This window comes from Nannospalax galili, unplaced genomic scaffold, assembly GCF_000622305.1.
Source record: "Nannospalax galili isolate Female #2095 unplaced genomic scaffold, S.galili_v1.0 scaffold33, whole genome shotgun sequence".
Lineage (NCBI taxonomy): Eukaryota > Metazoa > Chordata > Mammalia > Rodentia > Spalacidae > Nannospalax > Nannospalax galili.
The window spans coordinates 2,023,983-2,045,335 of NW_008335436.1; the positions used below are offsets into that span (position 1 = coordinate 2,023,983).

Here is a 21,353-nt window from a genome sequence, read left to right on the forward strand (position 1 = left end):
CTTCTCAACTGTGGCCCCGCCTCTTTCTCCTCCCTCGGGGAGCGTGACGCGAGAGGTTGCCATGGCAGCACCGCCGCCTCAGCTGCGGGCCGAGGTGGTCCCATCGTCAGGCGGACCGGCTGGAACTGGCACTCGCCCCCTCCGCCGCCCCCGCGGCCCAGCAGTCCAGCACCGCAGAGGCCCCGGAGAGTAAGCGGGACGCGGTCCTGCGGCGGAGGGTCGCAGCTGTGGGAGCCCGGGCTGTGGGCAGACCTTTGGGGCGCCCCTAGCCCTGGCGGGTCTGCCTGGTATCAGGAGTGTGTGCTTGCCACTTTGTTCTTAGGGTCTGGGGAAGGTGTGGCCAGGGCTCTTCTCCACTGGGTTTTGTGGAAGCCCCAGGGAACCGCATCATATAAACAGGAGGCTCCGGAGAAACTTCCGGGTTTACCACCCACGCTTTCTTTTCTTCTTATCTCGTCATCTATTTGCTCATTTTTAAATTGGCGTATACCATAATGGGTTTCATTCTGACACTGGCACACGTACCGTACGTCCACCTGCGTTTTGAATAATTCTGCGCCCTTGACTGTAACAAGTTAGCATAAAGGGAGGGTGTAGTTCATAGCTCTGGTTGAGCGTTTGCTTGGCTTGTCAATGCTCTGGGCTCTATGTCAAAACAAGTTGCACACCCTGAACTACAGCCTGTGCCCCCACTTTAGTTTGGGATGCTTGCTTTAAAATGTGTGTTGATGAGTACAGAGCTCGTCGACAAGGGCCTGAGTCCCCACTGCACCTGTGATAGTCTCACGCTGTGCTTTTAGCTTAATGAGGACATTTGAGCTTTAAGAATTTCTGGTTAAGGTGGCTGTCTGACTTCAGTCTTGGGATTTCCTGGTACTTGGTTGCTTGGCTATATATAAGAATATCTTTCCAAAATAAGTGGACCAGATCCCTGTTGGCCACACCACACCTAGGACAACAGGGATGTTTCATGGGCTCACAACTGCTTCTTGTGAAGGTGTTTCAGGATGGAAGGGCACAGATGGGGCACTTGGGTTTCCATATTGTAAAGGCACCTTTGTACCCCGTATTGTAGGAAGGAGTCTGCACAAACCCGTTGTAAATAGCCCAGCACATATGGTTTTAATGATTTGCTTGTTCTGAGTTAACCCCTCAGCTCAGGTGCTCCTGGAAGGAATGAAAAGCGATACTGGTAGATGGTAAGCCAAGCTCAGCGTTCCTGGAAGTGTCTGATCTCAGCTGTCCAGAGAGCAGATAATAAGGACATAGTAGGACAAAGACAGGGGTGCTGAGACCAGTTCTGGAGATGAGGCTGACCATCTGAGAAGAGGCTGAAAGCTGAGCTCTCACCGACTGCCCTTGTCCTACCCCCTGTGTAGCCTGCTCTGGAGATGAGAGGAAGGCAGTTTGGATTTCCAAGGGTATGACTTTGCTGCCTGTTCTGTGCACTGGAAAGCACAACTTTCATGTCTTCTCTGTGGCCCTTGTGGCGGCAACCCTCATCAGCCCAGTATTCCTGCAATCCAAGGAAATTAGTAGCCTTCAGGGCCCAGCCCCGACTTATGTTCAGGACACACTGACTGTTTCCAGGATGCTGATATACTTTTGTGTCCCGTGAGTGCTGAAGTCATATAAATCTTAGGAAGGCAGCATTCTTCTGCCTCCCCTCCAAGCTCAGCAATTCCAACAGTCTTTGTGCACCTGAGTGTTTTAAATGTCCTGAGAAGTGTTGAGACAGGACTCGGTTTAACTTTGATTTAGCACTTTGTAACTTATATGACAAATAAAACCCATTCTTTGGGTGGGGGGATATTTGACAATCCCGAAAAGACAGCTTTGGAAAGGTTGTGCTACTATATTATTTAAGTACAGGAAAGTTTCCTAAAATAGATGAGGGGCCTCAGTGTGTGTGCTTGTCTACATGAAGCACTCTCTGGACATTAGTATTTTTTAGAGTAGATATGAAAGAACTGCTTATGATATAATGTTAACTGAAAAGGCAAGACATAAAACTAGCCCCAAAGATTCCAATTTTGTTTAAACATACACACAAAGTGCCTCCAGACCTTGGTTGTGGTTCTTTGTCAGTAGGAATACTGATGAACATACATTTTTATACCGAAATTTCCAAACTGGAATGTCTTAAGTCATTTTTTAAATTAAAAAAAAAATCTAGCTGGGCATGGTGGCACATGCCTTTAATCCCAGCATAGGCAGATGGATCTCTGTGAGCTCAAGGCCAGCATGGTCTACATAGTGAGTTCCAGGCCAGCCGGGCCTACAGGGAGACCCTGTCTCAAGAAAAGACCAAAAAAACAAACAAACAAACAAACAAAAAAACCCAAAAAACAAACTAATGTCTTTGGGGTTTTTTTTTTTTTTTTTTTTTTTTTTTGAGACAGGATCTCCTGTAGTCTCAGCTGACCTAGAACTCACTATGTAGACCAGGATGGCTTCAATCTCATATTAACCTGTCTCTACCTCCAAGTGCTGGGATTTAAAGCCATGCACCACCATATCTAGCTATAAAATAAATGTTAAGTCCCACTGTGCCAGGTCTAGACTTCTCTGACTTATAGTAGGGGCACAGACCTTAGCAGACTGCCTGAGAATACCTGGACCCAGCCTTTGCATGGTAGTAAGCTTCTGCAGATCATGCGTTGTCTAACCTCCTACACTGGGACCATGTGGCCTCTCCCACTGTGCCAGGCCAGGATTTCTGTGCCCTACATTAGGGGCTCAGACCTTAGAACACTGCCTGAGAGTGCCTGGATCTGGCCTCTGTGTGGTGGTGAGCTTCGCCAAATCATGCTGTGCCCATCCCCCTACAGGATGGACTACCTGCAGTCCATCCCATCACCCCACGTCTAGGCTTCTCTGCTCTCTATACCTAAGGCTCATGGAACATAGAATAAGGGATGAAGAAAATATTAATGCATCTTTCGATTCTCATCAATGAAGCTCCCCCATGCAACAGAGGGCCAGGAAAACAATAGGTCACAAGTGAACAAAATGTAGAGAATAAGAGTCTACAGAGTGTGGGTCCTTGGAGAGAACTCCTTTATTAAAATCCACCCACCCAAGGCTCAGGGACCACTGTGGAAGAGGGGGCAGAAAGATTGTAAAAACCAGAGAGGAGGTGCATAACCATATGGGAATAGAGTCTACAGGCTCCTGGAACTCTTCTCATAGGAACCTACAGCAATGGTGTCAGCATGCACAAGACCCATGCAAACTCAAGCAGACAAAAACCTAGCATAGAACTGTGGAAATGGACAGCAGGCCCCAATCTTAGTCAAAGAATTATTGGCAGCTGATTACTGCTGGGTGAAGAAGAGCTGATCTTCTTAAAGGGAGGGATTCTAGATCGGCTATCTAGACTTCAGTGGATGAACTTGCACTGAGGTACATCTGGGGACACTAACTTGACATGATAGGCCTTAACACAAATGGCAGAATGTATGAATTCAAGTGTGGGGAGGTTATGGGAAGGGGGTATAAAGATAATTAAGATGTTCTGTATGAGGGCCTGGAGAGATGGCTCAGCAGTTAAGAGCACTGGTTGTCCTTGCAGAAGACTGGGTTTGAATCCCAGCACCCGCATGGCAGCTAACTGTCTGTAATTCTAGTTCCAGGGGATCTGACAGCCTCTTCTGTCCTCCGTGGGCACTGCATGATACAGGTACACTTACCTACACGCAGGCAATACATGCATACACATAAAATAAAAATAATAAATTAAAAAAATTTAAAAAGATATTCTGTATGAAATATATAAAAATTCAATGAAAATTTTTTTAAAAAAGGAAATAAATCTTAAAAATTTTAAGAAAACTTGATTTCCTTTCAATTTAAATATGCCTCAAATTCTAATTCTCTAATGTGGAAGGCCACTCAACAAAAGACATTTCTGAGATGTAGAAGCTTAAGGCAGAAGCCAGCTTGAACAATCCAGGCTAGCTAAACAGTGATGTCTCAGTGTGTGGGTTTTGAAAGAAACACACACAGGAAGTAAAGACACTGGCATGTGCCTCTTTCGAAAGCAAGAGCATAACTTCCACACCAGATGATCCAGGTAAAGAAAGCTGCATGCATAATAGAGAAAAGAGATCTCGACTCCAATTTGTCTATCATTAGAAAGAACCAAAAATAAGGTGGAATGGGGTGATGGCTGAATGGGTAAAATGCTTGCTGTGCAAGCATGATGACCTGCCTGAATTGGATTTCCAGCTGGGCATGGTGGCGCATGTCTGAAACCTCAGCACTGGAGTGGGGGGTTGGGGGGATTCCAGGGGTTTGATGGCCTGCTGTAACAGTGTGCTCCAGATTTGTAGAGAACTCTGTTTCAAAGTAAGGTGTAGGTGGCTGGAGAGATGGCTGAGTAAAGAGCAGCTGATGCTCTTCTAGAGGACCCGAGTTTGGTTTCTAGCCATGGCAGATGATTCAGTTGCCTGTAACTCCAGCTCCTCTTCTTCTGGCCTCCTCAGCCATCCACACACCTGTGAGCATACACTCTCACAGTCATATAAATTAAAACTAAATCTTTTTAAAAATAAGGTGGAGAGTAGAAGAAAACATCCCATATCAACTTCTGGACGGACGGACACACACCTCTTCATCCTCCCACCACACACAAAAGAACCACCCTTAAAAAGAGGAAATGGAAGGTTGGGGTGAGTGAAGTGCTCTTATGAGCCAGGCCTCAATTTGGGATGAAGATGCTATCAGGGGCTGGAGAGATGGCTCAGTGGCTAAGAGCACTGACTGCTCTTGCAGAGGACTGGCGTTCAATTCCCAGTACCCACATGGCGGCTAAGAACCATCCTTAACTCCAGTTCCAGGGAAATATGATGCCCTCTTCTGACCTCCATGGCATTGTATGGCACGGGTGCACTTACATACATGCAGGCAATACATTCATATGCATAAAATAAAAATAATAAATAAAATATTTTAGGGGCTGGAGAGATGGCTCAGCAGTTAAGAACACTGTTCTTGCAGAAGACCTGGGTTTGAATCCTAGCACCCACATGGCAGCTAACAACTGTCTGTAACTCCAAGTCCCACGGGATCCAACAGCCTCTTCTGACCTCCGTGGGCATTGCATGACATGGGTGCACTTACTTACATGCAGGCAATACACACATACACATAAAATAAAAATAATATAAAAAAGATGCTATCCAATTGGGATGACATAGAGGTCTCTAAGAAGCCTGAGTTTGTGATTTTTCAGATCCTTCTGGAGTTAAGGTTGTTGAATAAAACTGTCTCTACTTGGAGCTATTTAAGAAACGTTGTCATTGTAACCTAACAGGGCACAGTGGGAAAAGTTTTTGGAATCAGTTTGATTTTGCACACTGCCCTTAGATGCTTGATTTTGCTTAAGGCAATTTCTCTGGACATGTTGCCCTCAGTTGCCAGGCTCAACACGTGGTAGAGATTAGCTCTATGTCACCTTCAGGCTAGGTACTAATTGGAGCCAGGGTCTGCTGGTCCTCTGAAGGTGCATTTTAGCCCATAATTGCAAAGCCTTTTCCCCCTCTATCCTTAGTCCTCTCTCCCCTTCTTGCTCACTCTCACTATACATGCACACTCATGTCCTTGAGAGAGGCTTTGTTGTTGAAGCTTTGGGATAATTTATGTGACAATTGATGGATTTATGTCTCCCAAACTCCAGAGTGTGTTGCTGACCTCCAGGAACAATACTCTAATTTTTGCTCAGAAAACTTCCGGAAAACTAAGCCTTTTATATCGAGTATACTCCAAGAAATGGATGAAGAAATTAAAAAGGGGTAAGGAAGCTAAGTATCTGTATCAAAGGTATCCACCAATTCACATGTCTGTGAAAATCCTGGACTGCTCAGTGATTTTATCCCCATTTGAAAGTGGCTTGGTAAAAGGACATAGCTTTTGACTCAGGTAAGTAAGTAGGTGGGTGACACTGTTAAGTCTTAGAGATGGTGTCAGACACTGGGAAGAGCACTAGACCAGGAGTCCTCAAGACTGGGCTCCAGATTGCCTGTAGTGCCTGTGAGTTGAATTCAGGCAAATCCCCAAAGTTTTCAATGTTCTTATGTAGAAAGGGGGGTGTGTGATGGTTAGCTTTGTCAACTTGACACCACCTTGCCACAGCTGGAAAGATTCTACTTTGGACTGGCCTGTGACATGTCTTTTGGGGACTTCTATTAATTGACATGGGAAGACCCAGCCCACTGTGGGCGGTTCCATTCCCTAGGTAGGTGCTCCTGAATTGCGTAAGGGTGTAGATATCAAGCAGAGCAGGCAAATGCACATGCTTAGGTTTATTTCTTCTGACTATGGATGTGATGTGACTAGCCGCTTCCAGCTCCTGCTGCTGCTGTGACTTCCTTTCAGTAATGGACTATAACCTGTATTTGTGGGCTCAAATAAACCGCTTCTCTTCTAAGTTGTTTTTATCACAGCAGCAATGAAACAAGGGCAGTGGGGATACTTCCATGTGTGCATTAAAAATTAAATTATGCAGAAATTAGTTATATTAAAGTGGTTTGCAGGGTCTGTCAAATATCCAGTAGTTTTCTCTGGGATAAATGTGCCACGTACTTCTAAGTCTACTACATACATAGTACATACTTGGTTCCAGTAAATTTTATCTGTGATGTTATTATTCACACATGAAGTTTCAGTCTTTGTGTGTCAAAAGCTTTCCTCCTCCTCGTTCTTTTATATTTTGACAGAAAGAAAGAAGGAATCCTATTAAACATTGCTGGTAACAATCACTTGGTCCCAGTAGAAAGACTAACAGGTGAAGACTTTTGGCTTGTTTCCAAAGTTTTGCAGAATCAGTCATCTATCAGTGGTATGTCTACTTAAGAATGAATACTGCCCACTGTTCAATTTCGCATGTTAAATATTCTTTATAAGGAATATCAGTTTCTGTTCATCTCTCTCCTTCAGGTATGGATGTTAGATATAACACCATAGGTGATACTGGTGCGTACTATGCTGCAAAGCTGCTTCAGGTAGGACTCTGCTAGAGAATATTTACTCATAGTTCTGTGGAAAAGTGAAACCACTTAGTTTAATAGCACAAATGCAAATATTAGTTAGAAAAGCATGAAGGGTCCTAATTCTAGGTTACATTTCTAGCTCTTGAAATTCATGGAAACTCACTTGCATATGGTCTCAGGAGACCTGAGTCACCTTTTGCAAATTTGTATACTAGGCCCATATTTTCAGTGTTTGGTAAGACTGATGTCTTTTCATTTAAATTCCAATTACATTGTTTAAAAGATATTTTCTTTCTCCTTAAATGGTTGTTTTTGCTGGACTTTAGTTTGAAGATTTTTTTGGAGATAAACACTTTAAAATTTTTTAAAATTATGTGTATATGTATCTGTGTGGGTATATGCACATGACTGCAGGTGCCCCTGGAAGTCAGAGGTATCAGATTCCCTAGGAGCTGGAGTTGCAGATGGTTGTGAGCCACCCAATGTGGTTGCTGGAACTTGAACTCGGGTCTTCTGGAAGAACAATGCATGTGCTTATCCACTGAGCCATCCCTCCAGCCTAAACATTTCTAATTAAATGTTATGTGCATGTAACTGATTCCCAATAAGGCAAATGTAATAGCTTCTTTCTCTCCTTACAGAAACAACCATGTATCACTTACTTAAACCTTATGTTTAATGATATTGGGCCTGAAGGTGGAGAATCGATTGCTAAAGCACTACACGTAAGCTCTTATGTACCTCAAAGGAGCATTTCATTTAGGAATTTTAACTTCTGGTACCATGGAAACAACAGATTGAAATGTTAATGCCAACTTGTCATTTTGTATGAACTCATGTTATTTGCATGAATGATTTTTTAATGCACTTCAATTTATAAAAGTGTGCATATTACCTGAGAACTTCTGAACTCATTTTAAAAACAACAGTTTTGATGGCTTATAGTGATGCATTCCTGTAACCCCAGAACTTCGCAGAGGCGGGAGGATTGTTGAGTTCAAGGCTAGTCAAGGTGAGCCCCCATGTCCACAAAAGGAGTGCCATGGTTCCTTTGCTTCCTGGCTGCAGATGCAACAGGACCAGCCATCTTCTGTGCCTACTGCTATGCTTCCCCACCATGGTGGGCTGTACTTTCTGATCTGTGAGCCACAGTACACCTTTCCTCCCTAAGCTGCTTCTTGACAGGCATGATGAAGGAAATGCCAATGAACTGTTTTAAACAGTTAACTTTGGTGTGATTTCACCTCAGTAATAAACACATCTTTCTTAGGAAACAGAATTTTCAAAGAAAATATATTAAAATCTGTTTTACTTGCTGGTTATTGTTTAGGTATCTTCTTCGTCATTCTATTAAACTACTGAAGTAGCTTTTCAGCTATGATGGGAAACTGAATGTTACTTTTAAGGAATAACATCCTTTTCTTTTTCTATGGGGGTAAAAAAAAAAAAACATGAGTCTGAAATAGTAATGCGGCCTCTTGGCTCATTTAACTGGGGGAATTTTGTGAATTCAAATAAGTAACTAAGTTTTGACTTTTTCTTTTTCAGAAGAATAAAACTCTCAAGTACTTGAGAATGACTGGAAATAAGATTGAAAATAAAGGTGGCATGTTTTTTGCTTCAATGCTGCAAATTAACTCATCCTTAGAGAAATTAGATCTAGGGGACTGTGATCTGGTGAGTGAGCTGGTTATGAGAAAATCACAGACGGGTATTTCTCCCAGAAAATCAGCAGAAAACTGTTGACGGGCCATCCAGATGACAGGGGTTTTTGTTGTTTGTTTTGGTTTTGCTTTTTTGAGTCACAGCCTTGCCATGTAGCCCAGGTTGGCCTGGAATTCACAGTCCTGCTTCAGCCTCCCAAGTGCTGGGATTACAGGCAGATGCCACTACCCCCACAAAAGAAATGTTAAGAAAGTCTCCATGTGTGCTGCAGATTTTAAGGCAGGTGGAGAGAACAGGGTAATAATTCACTGAAATGTTCACTGAAGAAATGCTTCCACTTTTAAAAAAGTTTTATCAGAATTCAGATAATTAGCTTGAAGTTTTAATGTAGAGAGATTAATTTATATACTGTCAGTTTCCTTAATGAATTTACTTGCTTCCAGGGAATGCAAAGTGTGATAGCGTTTGCTACTGTACTAACACAAAACCAAGCAATCAAGGGAATAAACCTAAACCGACCTATATTATATGGAGAAGAGGTATGTATTCAAATGATGACAATATGGGACTAAGCCTAAGCACCTACTGAAGCTTATGGTGCGTGAATACACTGTTCTTAGAATTGGCCTAATTATATATAAGCAGTGCTTATAAGTTGAATCTATTAGAAACTGTAATTATTAATTCTTGACTTGCATGCTTTGAATGTTGCTTATTTAAGCAGCCTGTTATCTTTTCTTGTGAAACTCAAGTTCTGTGTAAACCTGTGTTAACAGTTAAGATGAAACTATTTGTGCTTAAAGTTTTACAGGCCATGATATGAGCCCAGCATCAGCTGTTTTATTGGTTATACTGATGTGGCTGAACCATTATGCAAATCTTTGAACACATGAGCAATACAGCAAAATGTCTATGACTCAGTCTGTCAAGTCTGAACTTGATCCTGCCTATACATTTAGATGTTTGTGGGACATAAATGGAAAATGTTGTTTCTTTCAAGGCTTCTTTAACATCCTTTGGGGTGGCATTGTTCTCTAAAGAATAAGAACTTGAGCCAGGTGTGGTGGCACATACCTTTAATCCCAGCACTCAGAAGGCAGAGGCAGGTGGATCTCTGTGAGTTCAAGGCCAGCCTGGTCTACATAGTGAGTTCCAGGCTAGCTAGGGCTACAGGGAAACCCTGTTTCAAAAACAAGCAAGCAAGCAAGCAAAGAAACAAACAAACTTGGGCTGGCAAGATGGCTCAGCAGTTACAAGTGCCTGCACCAGGCCTGATGACCTAAGTTCAACTTCTGGGACTCACATGGTAGAAGGAACCAACTGACCTCCACATGTGCACTGTGGCATACATACACACACCCACATCCACTGAATAAAATATAAAATAAGGGGCTGGAGAGATGGCTCAGCAGTTAAGAACACTGGTTGTTCTTGCAGAAGACCTGGGTTCAAATCCCAGCACCCACAAGGCAGCTAACAACTGTCTGGAACTCCAGTTCCAGGGGATCCAACAGTCTCTTCTGTCCACAGTGAGCATTGCTCAACACGGTGCACTTACCTACATGAAGGTGTAACAACTCTTATTACTGGCCTAAACAAAAAGAGATACGTCTACTAAAGGGAAAGCAAATCCCCAAAGCATTTTATGTACTTCAAACAATGAACTTAATAGTTCAATGTTCAAATAAACTTTGAACTGTTAAAGTTCCAAGAACTGTAAATAATTTAAAATTAAGTACCCCAGGGTTCCTTGATATAAAACTAAGAATTAACCATATTTTAAACATTATTTTCATATTTGGAAATGCATCTTGTTTTTTTTTTGCCTACATAGCTCTTCCCTTTTGAATTATCTCTACTTTTCCGTACCAAAACGCCTGGAGTTTTATATTGTTTTATGTATATAAATCTGATCTGTGCAAGAAGATACCCAGAATCCTCAATAGAAACAGACTTTTAAAATTTCAAAAGATGAGCAAAATACCCAATTCAAAGTAAGCATTCAGTAAACTGCTTCATTTGTGATCTGTTCACAAGGTATTTGAATGAGACCCCTAACAGACAACAAACACAGTAGGTGATAAAGGATGCTTGCCAACAAGCTTAGAATGATGTGCTCAGGGCGCCATGGGAGTATGGGGAAGGGCACTGAGAATCAAAGCAGGGGGAGGCAAGGCAGCAGGGAAGGGTCTCAGCTGAGTAAATGAGATTTGAAGGCTAAGTTTGAAGTTTGGTATTATATCCCTGAAGAAATAGGTATGTTTAATTATACATATGTATGTATATAAACTGGAAGCATAAACTCTGAAATGTCAAGGGATGGCTTTAGTCCCAGAGCCATCTAAGAGTAACCATGGGAACCCAGGCTTGTCTGGTGCCCAGGCCCTGCCTCTGGCCTGCTTCTGCTCTAGTCTGCCTTCTGCTCTTCAATGAAGCCACCACCCTTAAGTGACTGAGCAACAGAATCTTGTGTTTCTTTGGGCTTTGTTCTTCCCAAATAGCTTACAAACCTGTGCATTCTTACCAGGATGAGACAGCAAGATAAAAACTCTAAGATGCTGCTTCTTGTGCCTGATTCACTAACTGACATCTGAGGAGCTTGGAAAATACAGATACCAGGTGCCACTCCAGAAAATTGTCACAGTTCAGCAAATAATAAGGCTAACGTCCTCTACAATTTCTGACAGTAATTCCTTCCTTTAATAAGCAACATTCTCTTTTTGTTTGAAACAAAATCTGACTCTGTAGACCAGGCTTCACCCAGTCTTCCCATCTCAGCCTTTGGAATGTTAGGATATGCACTCTTCCCCTCTTGCTTTTTGAGACAGGGTCTCACAACATGGCCCTGTCTTTGAACTGGCTATGTAGCTGAGACTGGCCTTGAACTCCTAATCTTCCCTGCCTCTAGCTCCCAAGTGCAATTACAGATGTGATCTGCCATGTGTCTGTTTATCTGGATATCTGGGTACCCTGAAGCCAGAAGAGGGTGTCATACCCCCTTGCAGCTGCAGTTACCGGTGGTTTTGAGTCACCTGATGGAGGAGCTGGAAAGTGAATTCCAGCCTCTGCAGAAGCATTAGGCACTGCTGAGCCATCTCTCCAGTTCCCCTTTTCAAGCTTCTTAGGTTAAAAATGTAATCAAGTCACAAACACAAAACTGTATTACATCTTCTGTGCCAGGCAGAGCAATGGTGGACACTTAGGCTGTTTCTTTGAGTGTATATTTTTTGTGTGTGAAAACAGTCAACAAATTACAGAATTATAGACTATTGAACAATATAAATGGTTTGGTTTGCCTTAAGACACTTTGTTAACTTAGTTAACTGTGAGGGAAGCATAATTCCACTCATTTTGTAGAAATTGAGACCCTTGTAGATGAAATAATTTACCCACAGTTCTAGTCAAAGGTAAAGTTAACATGTATGGTAGGAGATGGTAGGCAGGCAAGCAGAAGGGGGCATTTACAACCACCTACTTTCCAGGTACCACCTGGGGCATGAGTATGTCGGCATATGGCACACAAGGCATGGATGGCTGGTTATCCCCTTTACAGATGACTCCTCGGTGGCTCTGGATATCACTGATAGAGAGAGCAGATGATGCTTGCCTTTCCTAGACAGGAAGGGCTAGAGACTCTGAGGAGGAAATCCTGTTTGACCTAAAGATCAGTCTGAAGCTAAACAGTGGAAACATGATGTATTTGTCCAAGGACAAGAAAGAACATGGGAAGAGTTGTCCTTTGAATGAGATGCCTGCTTACAGTCCCAAGGCCTCTTCCTCCACGCAGCTGCTCCCACCTCTACTGCCGAGCCTGCCACATTCTTAGTTACAAATCGTTACTTTCTCCTGCCCTCTTCCATCTTCTTTCTCCCACAGCAGCCTAGATCTCGGCATGCCTGCCTTGCTTCCTTTGCCTAATTCTAGTGAGTCACCCTTAACTTTCCAGCTATCTAGTTTTAAATTCTTTTATCTTCAAGCTCAAGAACCTGCAAAAGGGACCTGATGTCCACGGTGACATCTGAAAAGGTTTGCTTATTACCAAGCTCATGTGCTTTGTGCTATAATGTGGTTTTGTTGAATTTTTAGGGAGTTTTTGTTTTTTACTTTTACATCACAGCAGATAGTTGTCCACACTCCTCTGCATTCCCAGCAACTGTAAGACTTCTTATGTCAGAGACTTCTTACCAAAAGTACTTGGTCCACTTGTGCTTTGACTTTGCTAAAAAATAAAAAAAAAAAAAAAACTCATGTGCAAACATCTTAATGTCAACTGCATTAAAAATGAAGTTTTCTGCAAAAAAAAAATTAGAATACTATGGGGCTGGAGAGATGGCTCAGCAGTTAAGAACACTGGTTGTTCTTGCAAAAGACCTGGGTTCGAATCCCAGCACCCACATAGCAGCTAACAACTGTCGGAAACTCAGTCCCAGGGGATCCAACTGCCTCTTCTGTCCTCTGCGAGCACTGCATGACATGGGTGCACTAACACATATGCAGCCAATACACTCATACACATAAAATAAAATTAAAAAAAATTAGAATACTCAGTATTCAAATCCTCACTGAGAAATGAACACACACACACACACACACACACACACACACACACGCGCCCCTTTTGCCTAGAAGTGAGGAGACTGTGAAATTTAAAAACAGAGCAAAGATGGGTGTGGTAGCACATGCCTTTGATCCCAGTAGGATCTCTGTGAGTTCAAGGTCAACCTGGTCTACATAGTGAGTTCCAGGCCAGCCTGGGCTATAGGGAGACCCTGTCTCAAAAACAAACAAACAAACAAACAAACAAACAAACAAAAAAATCAAGAGCAAAACATATTCAGGAACTGGAATCATTTTAAAAGAAAGATAAATCAGAATTGAGTGTTTTGAAAACACATTCAAGATTGAGAAATGTCTTTGTACTTTGTCTTAAAGCCTTCAAGATGGTGATCAGTGGCAAAGGCAGGAACACACTAGGAACAGGAAAATTTAGAACATACAAGTGTAAGCAACAGTTTTGGTGGTTTTCCTTTTTAAATGACACTGTATTGTTTTTGTAAACCAAATCATCTATCCTCTTTAAAAATTAATCACTGCCTTTTACAAGTGCCTGCTATCTATGTCTAAGGTATAAAATATCATTTGGAACTGGGCATAATAGTATGCACCTGTAATTCCAGGGCTCTTGGGAGGCTAAGGCAGAAGATGCTGAGTTCCTAGGCCAGCCTAGGCTATGTAGTGAGACCATGTTCACTCCCTCACTCCCACCTAGATATGACTTGGGGCAGTAATGGTGGTTTTAGACAAATGCAAATTATGGTAGTATACCAAGTCTTTTAAGTGTGTGTGTGTTTGTGGTGTGTGTCCATCTCTGTGAGGGTGCATGCAGAGGAGGAAGTCAGGTGTCTTCTATTGTTCTCTTGCTCTTGGCCTTACTCCCTTGAGACAAGGTCTCACACTGAACCTGTTTGGATTAGGCTAGCTGGCCAGAGCTCTGGGGACCTGCCTGTCTTCACCTGCCAACTCTGGGGGTCCAGGCTCATGAGGCCATGCCTGGCTTCTGTATGGGTGCTGGGCATTTTAACTCAGTTCCTCATACTTGTAAGGACTAGCAAGGACTCTTACCACTGAGCCATCTCCTCAGCCCTAGACTAATAGTTTTAATATAATCTTTTCTAATAAGCTAATTTAAGGCCAGATGTGGTGGCACACACCTGTAATTCCAGCTCTTGGGAGGCTGAGCCAAGAGTCACGGCTGAGATAAGACCCTGTATTAAAGAACAAAATAGGGGCTGAAGAAAGGGCTCAGTGGTCAAGAACACTGGCTGCTGTTGCAGAGGACCTAGGTTCAATTCCCAGCATGGTGGCTAACCACCATCTGTAGCTCCAGGAGATCTGACGCCCTCTTCTGACATTTGCGGGCATTGCATGACACTGGTGCACTTATGTATATGCAGGCGATACACTCATACACATAAAATTAAAAATATACACTGTGGGACTGCAGAGATGGCTCAGTAGGTTACAGCACCCACATGGCAGTTCTCAACCCTCTTAGCTCCAGGTCAAGGGAATCTGTTGTTTTCTTCTGGACTCGGCAGGCACTGAATACATGTGGTGTGCACACACACATACAGACAAAACATACATAAAAATTTAAAAAAATAAAATGTTTGAAATGGATATGTAATACTTCAAAAATTATATCAAGATTTTATCTATTTTTAGGAAGAGTCTACAGTCCACATAGGGCATATGTTGAAAGAAAATCATGTCCTTCTTGAACTACATATGTGTAAACACGGTATAAGAAACTATGGCATACAACAGTTATGTGATGCATTGTATCTGAACAGTAGCCTCCGCTACCTTGATGTCAGCTGGTAAGCGATATGTCATGGAGATTGCGTATGAGGATAAACTACATGAATGTCCGAAGTACGCAGGATGTATCTGTTAGACCCTATTTTCAGTGACTGGAAAATGCAACCATTGCTGTCAATCTGTTTTCTAAGACTTTTTTAGTTTATACTGTATCATATCTGTAACAGCTTGAACAGATAGTTTAATTATGCTAACTAGAATGGGAGCTTATTTTTTCATTCTTGGAAGTTGAGCATACTAACATAGAAAGTACTGTTTACTACATGATTTCAAGTATCTTATGACTGTTAAGAATAATACTTAGCATTTTAAAATATTACTAAATATGTTTCCTTCCCTAGCAATAAAATAACTCGTGATGGAATGGTGTACCTGGCTGATGTACTGAAAAGCAATACTACCTTGGAAGTAATAGACCTTTCTTTTAACAGAATAGAAAACACAGGAGCAAATTACCTCAGTGAAACTCTCACTTCACATAACAGGAGTCTTAAAGCGTTAGTATGGTTTTTATATTTAATCAAAATATATGCTAAAACTTAAAAGTATCTTTTAAAAATGAGAGGGCTGGGTGTGCACGCCTTTAATCCCAGCACTCAGGAGGCAGAGGCAGGCAGATCTCTCTGAGAGAGACCAGCCTGGTCTGCAAAGCAAGTTCCAGGCCAGGTGGGGCTATAGGAAAACCCTGTCTTAACAAAACGAAACAAACAGAAACAACAACAAAAAATTAGAATGATTTTACATATGATTGCTTGTTAAAATTCATGATAAAATTATCCAAATTCTAACAGAAAAACTGCAAACATTCAATGATACTTTTGTTACCCACATTCAATATGATACTTTTATTTGTAACTCAACATTTACTGAATAAAATGAAGCAAAAAGGCTATTTTAAAATATAAGCAGCTTTCCTAGGCACATGAAACATTCAATAAGAAAACAAGTTCCATGGACTAAAGAGTTATACAGTCAATAATTGGATCACCACATTAAAACATGGTGAAGAATAATGCTGAGATTTCACACAAGAAAGTGGTGTTAATAAATACTGATGCTGACTTAAGCATTCTTTCTCTGTGGGACTACATAATTCCAGCATTTTTTCCCCTACAGATTGTCTGTAGTGAGCAACAAGATAGAGGGAGAAGGGCTTGTTGCACTTTCAAAATCAATGAAAATAAACCTCACGCTATCTAATATATATATTTGGGGAAACAAATTTGACAAGGCTACATGTATGGTAAGTTTTTTCTTTAATAAAGGTGCTTCCTGGGTTCTTCTCTATAACCCCAGACACAGTTCCTTTTTAAAAATGGTTTCATGGAGCTGAAGAAATGGCTCAGTGGTTAAAAGCACTGACTGCTCTTGCAGAGGATCTGGGTTTGAATACCAGCACCCACATGGTGGTTAACAATTTGTAACTACAGTTCCAGGGGATCTGGTACCCTCTTCTGACCTCCACGGGCATTGCATCACATGGGTACATTTACACACATGCAGACAATACTCACAGAAAAAATATTTTTTAAAAAATTGGTTTCAAAGTAGAGTGGGGCACTACAGTTTTGGTAATTTTTGATTTAAGTCTTAAAAATGAACTACTAGAAAGTTTTGTGGTTGAAATAAGAAAACACTGCAAATACCATACACCAGTATTAAAGATCTGTGAATCATACAGTTCCAATTCCTCCAAAGGAAAAAGTTTATCACTGTTGACTTGATGTAGCAAAATTTCCAACTTGCTCCTGATATATCAAGATAAAGAATTAGAGAGATAATATACAAGCTGCCATTCCACTGAGTAATTTTCTCTCATAAATCCTAAGAGCCTTGGATAGCTTCCATTTGGAAAGAACACAGAAAAAAGATTAAGTTAAAATTCTTAACATTTGCAAAAGGACTAAAATCCTACCACGAACAGGTAATAAAAGGTATACTACTGCCTGAAAAACCACCCAGAGTTCTTAAAAACATTGACATCCTTTAGAAGTTCTGCACAGTGGAAGCTGTGTAAGTTGACTTTGGAACCAAAGACATGAAAAGCTGAAACAGAAAGCAACCCCAAACTGAAATATTTTCATGTCTAAATTTCTACCTCCTTTTCTGTACTGGCAACTTTACTGACAAAGCAGCTCAAAAGTCTGTATGATGCCTTTACACAGAAACCAAAGCTCCATTAGATAAATAATGAAAATTCACAACTGACTCAACAAGTTCAGGTCAGACAAAAAAAAAAAACCCAGCATAGAAGTGGGGAAGTGGGAAGAATCCCCAGCCTTAGCTGAGGAACTGTTGGCAACTGATGACTCCTGGGTGAGGGAGAGCTGGTCTTCTTTAAGGGAGTGAAGCTAGACAGGCTGACCAGGTTCCAGTGGATGGACTCATCCCAAAGGACTTCTAGCTATACAAATGTGGCTTGATAGGCCTTAACATACATGACAGAATGCATGAAATCTGGTAGGGGGGGGCTATGGAGAGTGTGCAGATAGAGGAGGGGTCTAAATATGATCAAGATGTATTATATGAAATTCTCAAAAATTCAATAGAAAAAGAAAATTCCATAATAATGAAATAATTGATAGGTCACCATCTAACACTATGGGGAATTGCCTTTCTTAGCCTAAACTTGCATACTGACTTCAAGAGCTTCATGAACTCCATATGACATAATAGTTACATAGCCAAATACTGTTTTTTGTCTTTGAGATGTGAGTCCCTGTGTATATCAGGTTTATTTATTTTTTATTTTTTAATTTTTTTGGTTTTTTGATACAGGGTCTCCCTATATAGCCACAACTGGCCTGGAACTCAGTATGTAGACCAGACTGGCTTCAATCGCACAGAGATCAGCCTGCCTCTGCCTGAGTGCTGGAATTAAAGGCATATACCACCATGCCTGGCCTATCATCAGATTTATTTGGGGGAGGAAAGGTCTTGCTATGTAGCCTAGGCTTGTCTTGAACTCACAATCCTCCTGCCTCAGCCTCAGCAATGCTGGGAATGTAGGCATGCATCAACCTGTGGGGCTCTACCATCAGGTTTTTGAAAGTAAACAAAACAACCCTCACCTCCATGCTCTACCTACTGACCTCTTAGTACTCATGAGACTTGCAAAGTTTGACCATGGGACCTGATGGTCACAACATTGGAAGTATAGAGAATAAACTCAAGGATTCACAAAATGGTTTACACACTAAAAACATGCCTTATTATGTTAAAACTTAAAAGTTAGGCAATTTGTAATTTCCTTATGTGTAATTAAATGAACAAATTCTATCTAAAATACCAGAAATAATACTAAAACATTTTAAAGTATAAAATAACAGCTACATTGATTGTTTAACTACTGTAAACTGAATAAATTATATTCTTAATGATGGTGTTTTTCCTAAAAAATTAGGCATTTTCAGATTTGATGCAGAGTGGCCGGCTACAGCCAGACAATACTGATGTGGAGCCCTATGTGGTGGATGGACATGTCTACCTTGCAGAAGTCTCCAATGGCCTTAAAAAGCATTATTACTGGACACCATCTTACGGAGATGCGTATGCCCCCTCATCCAGTGCAGGCTTTGCTCTTGTTCCAGTTGGTCAACATCTATAAGAAACAAGCTTGAGAATTGTTTTCATGCCTTTTAATTTTTATTTCTTTTTTTTTTTTTTTTGAGACATGGTCTCACCATGTGGCCATGGCTGGCCTAGAACTTGATATGAAGACCAGGCTGGCTTTGAACTCATGGAGATCCACCTGCCTCTGCTTACTGAGTGCAAGCATTAAGGGGCACAACACCATGCTCAACTGTCTCAACATTTTCAGAGATTAATATCTGATAGCCTGTTTTCTTTCTTTCATAAATTAGAACAAGTTACTTTTATCAAATGTGCAAAACTGTATAGTTGCCCCTTGTAAAAAAACAAACAAAAAAACCGTGGTTCTTAATATAAAGACCCAAAAAGGATTTTTTTGTTGTTTTTAATCAGGGTCTCCCTGTAGCCCCTGCTGCCCTGGAACTCACTCCATAGACCAGGCTGGCCTGGAACTCACAGAGATCCACCTGCTTCTTTTTATGAGAAACAAAAACAAAAACCAGACAGTGAAGCAGCATGCAAGTAAAGGTCGCACCAGACATCTTAGTGTAATAGTCTTACAAAGTGGTAGAAAGGTTTCAGTTGGCAAATTCCCAGTGATTTCAAGAGGTTCCAAAGTTCAGCAGTTCAAAAAGTATTCCACATAGTCTTTTTAAGGTATTATAGATCGGTGTCAATGACAATTTCATGAAAACAGGCAAATAAAAACCTTCCTCTCATAGATAATCATTGTCCTGATTTTATATAACCTTTCTGTGTCTGACTACTTGTGCAATATTAGTACAATTCACTCATGTTATCTTAGGAGCTATAGTTGAATTCATTTTTCATTGCTTTGAAGAAGCAGTCCGTCATACGCTGGGTAAGAGTCTACAGTATTCTGGAAAGACATGGCCTTTCAGGACAAGACACAGACGTTCAAATAACTCTTAGTAATGCAGTTTGCTTTCTAAGGCTTCCGTCTATTCCTGTGTGCTATAGCAGGGCCCAGGAGTGCATATATTTTTGCAAGGGAGGATTTAGCAGACAGCTGGAGGGAAGGCACATAAGCCTACCTGAGTCTGCAGTGGGATGGAATGTGCCAAGCTGCACTTAGACCTACACTGCACTGCTTACACAGAGATGCAGCTGATGGAACCTTAGTAAATGGTCCACACCCAAGAGAACTGAGGTGAGGCCAGTTTAGCCCAGAACTACCAGCTCTGACAATGACAAGGGCAGGAAAGGCCTGATGACCTTACCTGCCACAGAGGCTGGCAGAATGCTCAGACCCATTCATTCTGATGCCATCATGTCATGTACTCCCCCTGCCCCCATATCTGGATGTCATCAGAGATAAAAGGCAGGAAGACAGCATTCTTCCAAAAGATGAGCAGGAGAGGAGGTTTCCAACCAGCTAAGAAGCTAATTTTCTCTAGACTTCCCCTTAGGTAGGGGATATGTAAGTTTCCTAGGAAACTCTGCTCCCTCTACATGTCTTAATTATGCACACATCTACAGCCTCTTACACAACTTTCTTCTATTTACCTCTTGGTCATCATCTTTTAAGACTCTCCTTAAACAGAACTGATTACAGTCACAGATCATGCTCATTTTACAGTGCTTCAAATCTGAAAGCAGCATCCTGTTTACCTTCCACACTCTCATTTTCATATTGAGACTACTTACTGTATCTTTCTGTTGGTTTGAGACAAGATCCCATCTGAAAGACCAGTTCTCTCTTACTTATAACTTCCTGTAGACTTCTGCTTCCCCCACTGACTGGGCCAATTCCAAAGGACCTTTTCCTTTACATACGTATCTTACTTGACATCACATGCTGCATTTCATAGCTCAAATTCTTGAGATTCTGACCAGCTGTCTGGCCTAAGAACTGCTTCTCCCCGGTAAGGCAATTCAGTCAGCTGGGGTCACAAGTACAGAATCATGTTACAAATGAGGCTGGCTAACGTCAACAACTGTGGTACATGTGACGTCATGGGTTATAAATCTGTCTAAGACACTCCTTCCAGGGACTATTTCAAGTATGTCAGCATGGATGCATTGACTGGGCATTGACTCTTGCTTCTCATAGAATGCTTTTGGCATTCTGCCTAGCTCGCTCCTCAATCAGCTGTGTGCAACCATCAGCCATCTCAGGTGATGACCCAGGTGAGCTAGGCCTGTGTCTCCCCCTTCAACTCCTGTCTCACTTCTTCACACTTCCTTTCCTCTCTCATCTTCCTCTACTTTATTTAATACTCAGCATTTTAACATGTTTTACTGCTAGTTAGATTGATTTTGGCTTTCTCGTGTGACTATAAGCTTAAGGAGAGGTAGAAATTATTTTTGTACTTTTACATTACACATTCTGATTTTAGTATTTTTGCAACATAACTAGTAGCAAGATTTTATCCAAATTCAGAGTATGGTGCTTATTATAGCTCCTGAAGTTAAGTACCTGTTTTTGGAAGGTACTAGGTCTAAGTGATAAGTCTAACTTCTTAAAACACAGTAAGCCTTTCTTCCCTGAATAGAGGCAGGGGTTGCAAAAGGCAAAAGAGTAGACTATACCATGGTCTCAAGAAATTAAAATAGGGTGTGGTGGTTCACACCTAATAATCCCAGCACTTCAGAGCCTGAGGCTATTGTGAGCTTGAGGCTAACCTGGGCTATTTAGTGAGTTCAAGGTCAAAATAGTGATACACAGTGAAACCTTGTCTCAAGGAAGGAAGGAAGGAGGAA

At 41.6% G+C, this 21,353-nt stretch overlaps 2 protein-coding genes across 8 annotated transcripts in view; one reads left to right on the plus strand and one right to left on the minus strand.

The window, feature by feature from the left end:
• The first annotated feature begins 31 nt into the window (after positions 1 to 31).
• Positions 32 to 21,147, plus strand: Lrrc34 (leucine rich repeat containing 34). 5 transcript variants are annotated; one of them, XM_029562073.1, is made up of 13 exons: positions 36 to 189; positions 3,630 to 3,682; positions 4,558 to 4,673; positions 5,681 to 5,795; positions 6,720 to 6,841; positions 6,916 to 7,004; positions 7,634 to 7,717; positions 8,541 to 8,669; positions 9,101 to 9,196; positions 14,883 to 15,037; positions 15,380 to 15,535; positions 16,155 to 16,281; positions 18,442 to 21,147. In XM_029562073.1, exons 3-13 carry the CDS (start codon positions 4,661 to 4,663, stop codon positions 18,643 to 18,645), a joined length of 1,290 nt encoding a protein of 429 aa, XP_029417933.1. In that variant the 5' UTR covers positions 36 to 189; positions 3,630 to 3,682; positions 4,558 to 4,660; the 3' UTR covers positions 18,646 to 21,147. The 5 variants fall into 5 exon arrangements, with proteins under 5 accessions (XP_029417936.1, XP_029417935.1, XP_029417933.1 ...); XM_008830148.2 differs by having other exon boundaries at positions 37 to 189; positions 6,940 to 7,004; XM_029562076.1 differs by lacking the exon at positions 8,541 to 8,669 and having other exon boundaries at positions 32 to 189.
• The window catches only part of Mynn (myoneurin), a 33,507-nt gene continuing 22,930 nt past the window's right edge, over positions 10,777 to 21,353 (minus strand). Inside the window, exon 9 of one of the 3 annotated variants that reach the window (XM_029562071.1) lies at positions 10,777 to 12,876. In XM_029562071.1, the coding sequence (XP_029417931.1) occupies positions 12,828 to 12,876 (49 nt within the window). In that variant the 3' untranslated portion in view covers positions 10,777 to 12,827. Of the gene's footprint in view, positions 12,877 to 18,614; positions 18,640 to 21,353 lie in introns of those variants that run through there. The other 2 variants (XM_029562072.1, XM_029562070.1) reach the window with 2 other exon arrangements.

Bases quoted from the DNA above. Each gene is read 5' to 3' on its own strand.
- Lrrc34 (XM_029562073.1), top strand. The intron at 7,718-8,540 runs GTAAGCTCTTAT...TTTCTTTTTCAG, and splicing joins CGATTGCTAAAGCACTACAC to AAGAATAAAACTCTCAAGTA. The intron at 8,670-9,100 runs GTGAGTGAGCTG...ACTTGCTTCCAG, and splicing joins ATCTAGGGGACTGTGATCTG to GGAATGCAAAGTGTGATAGC.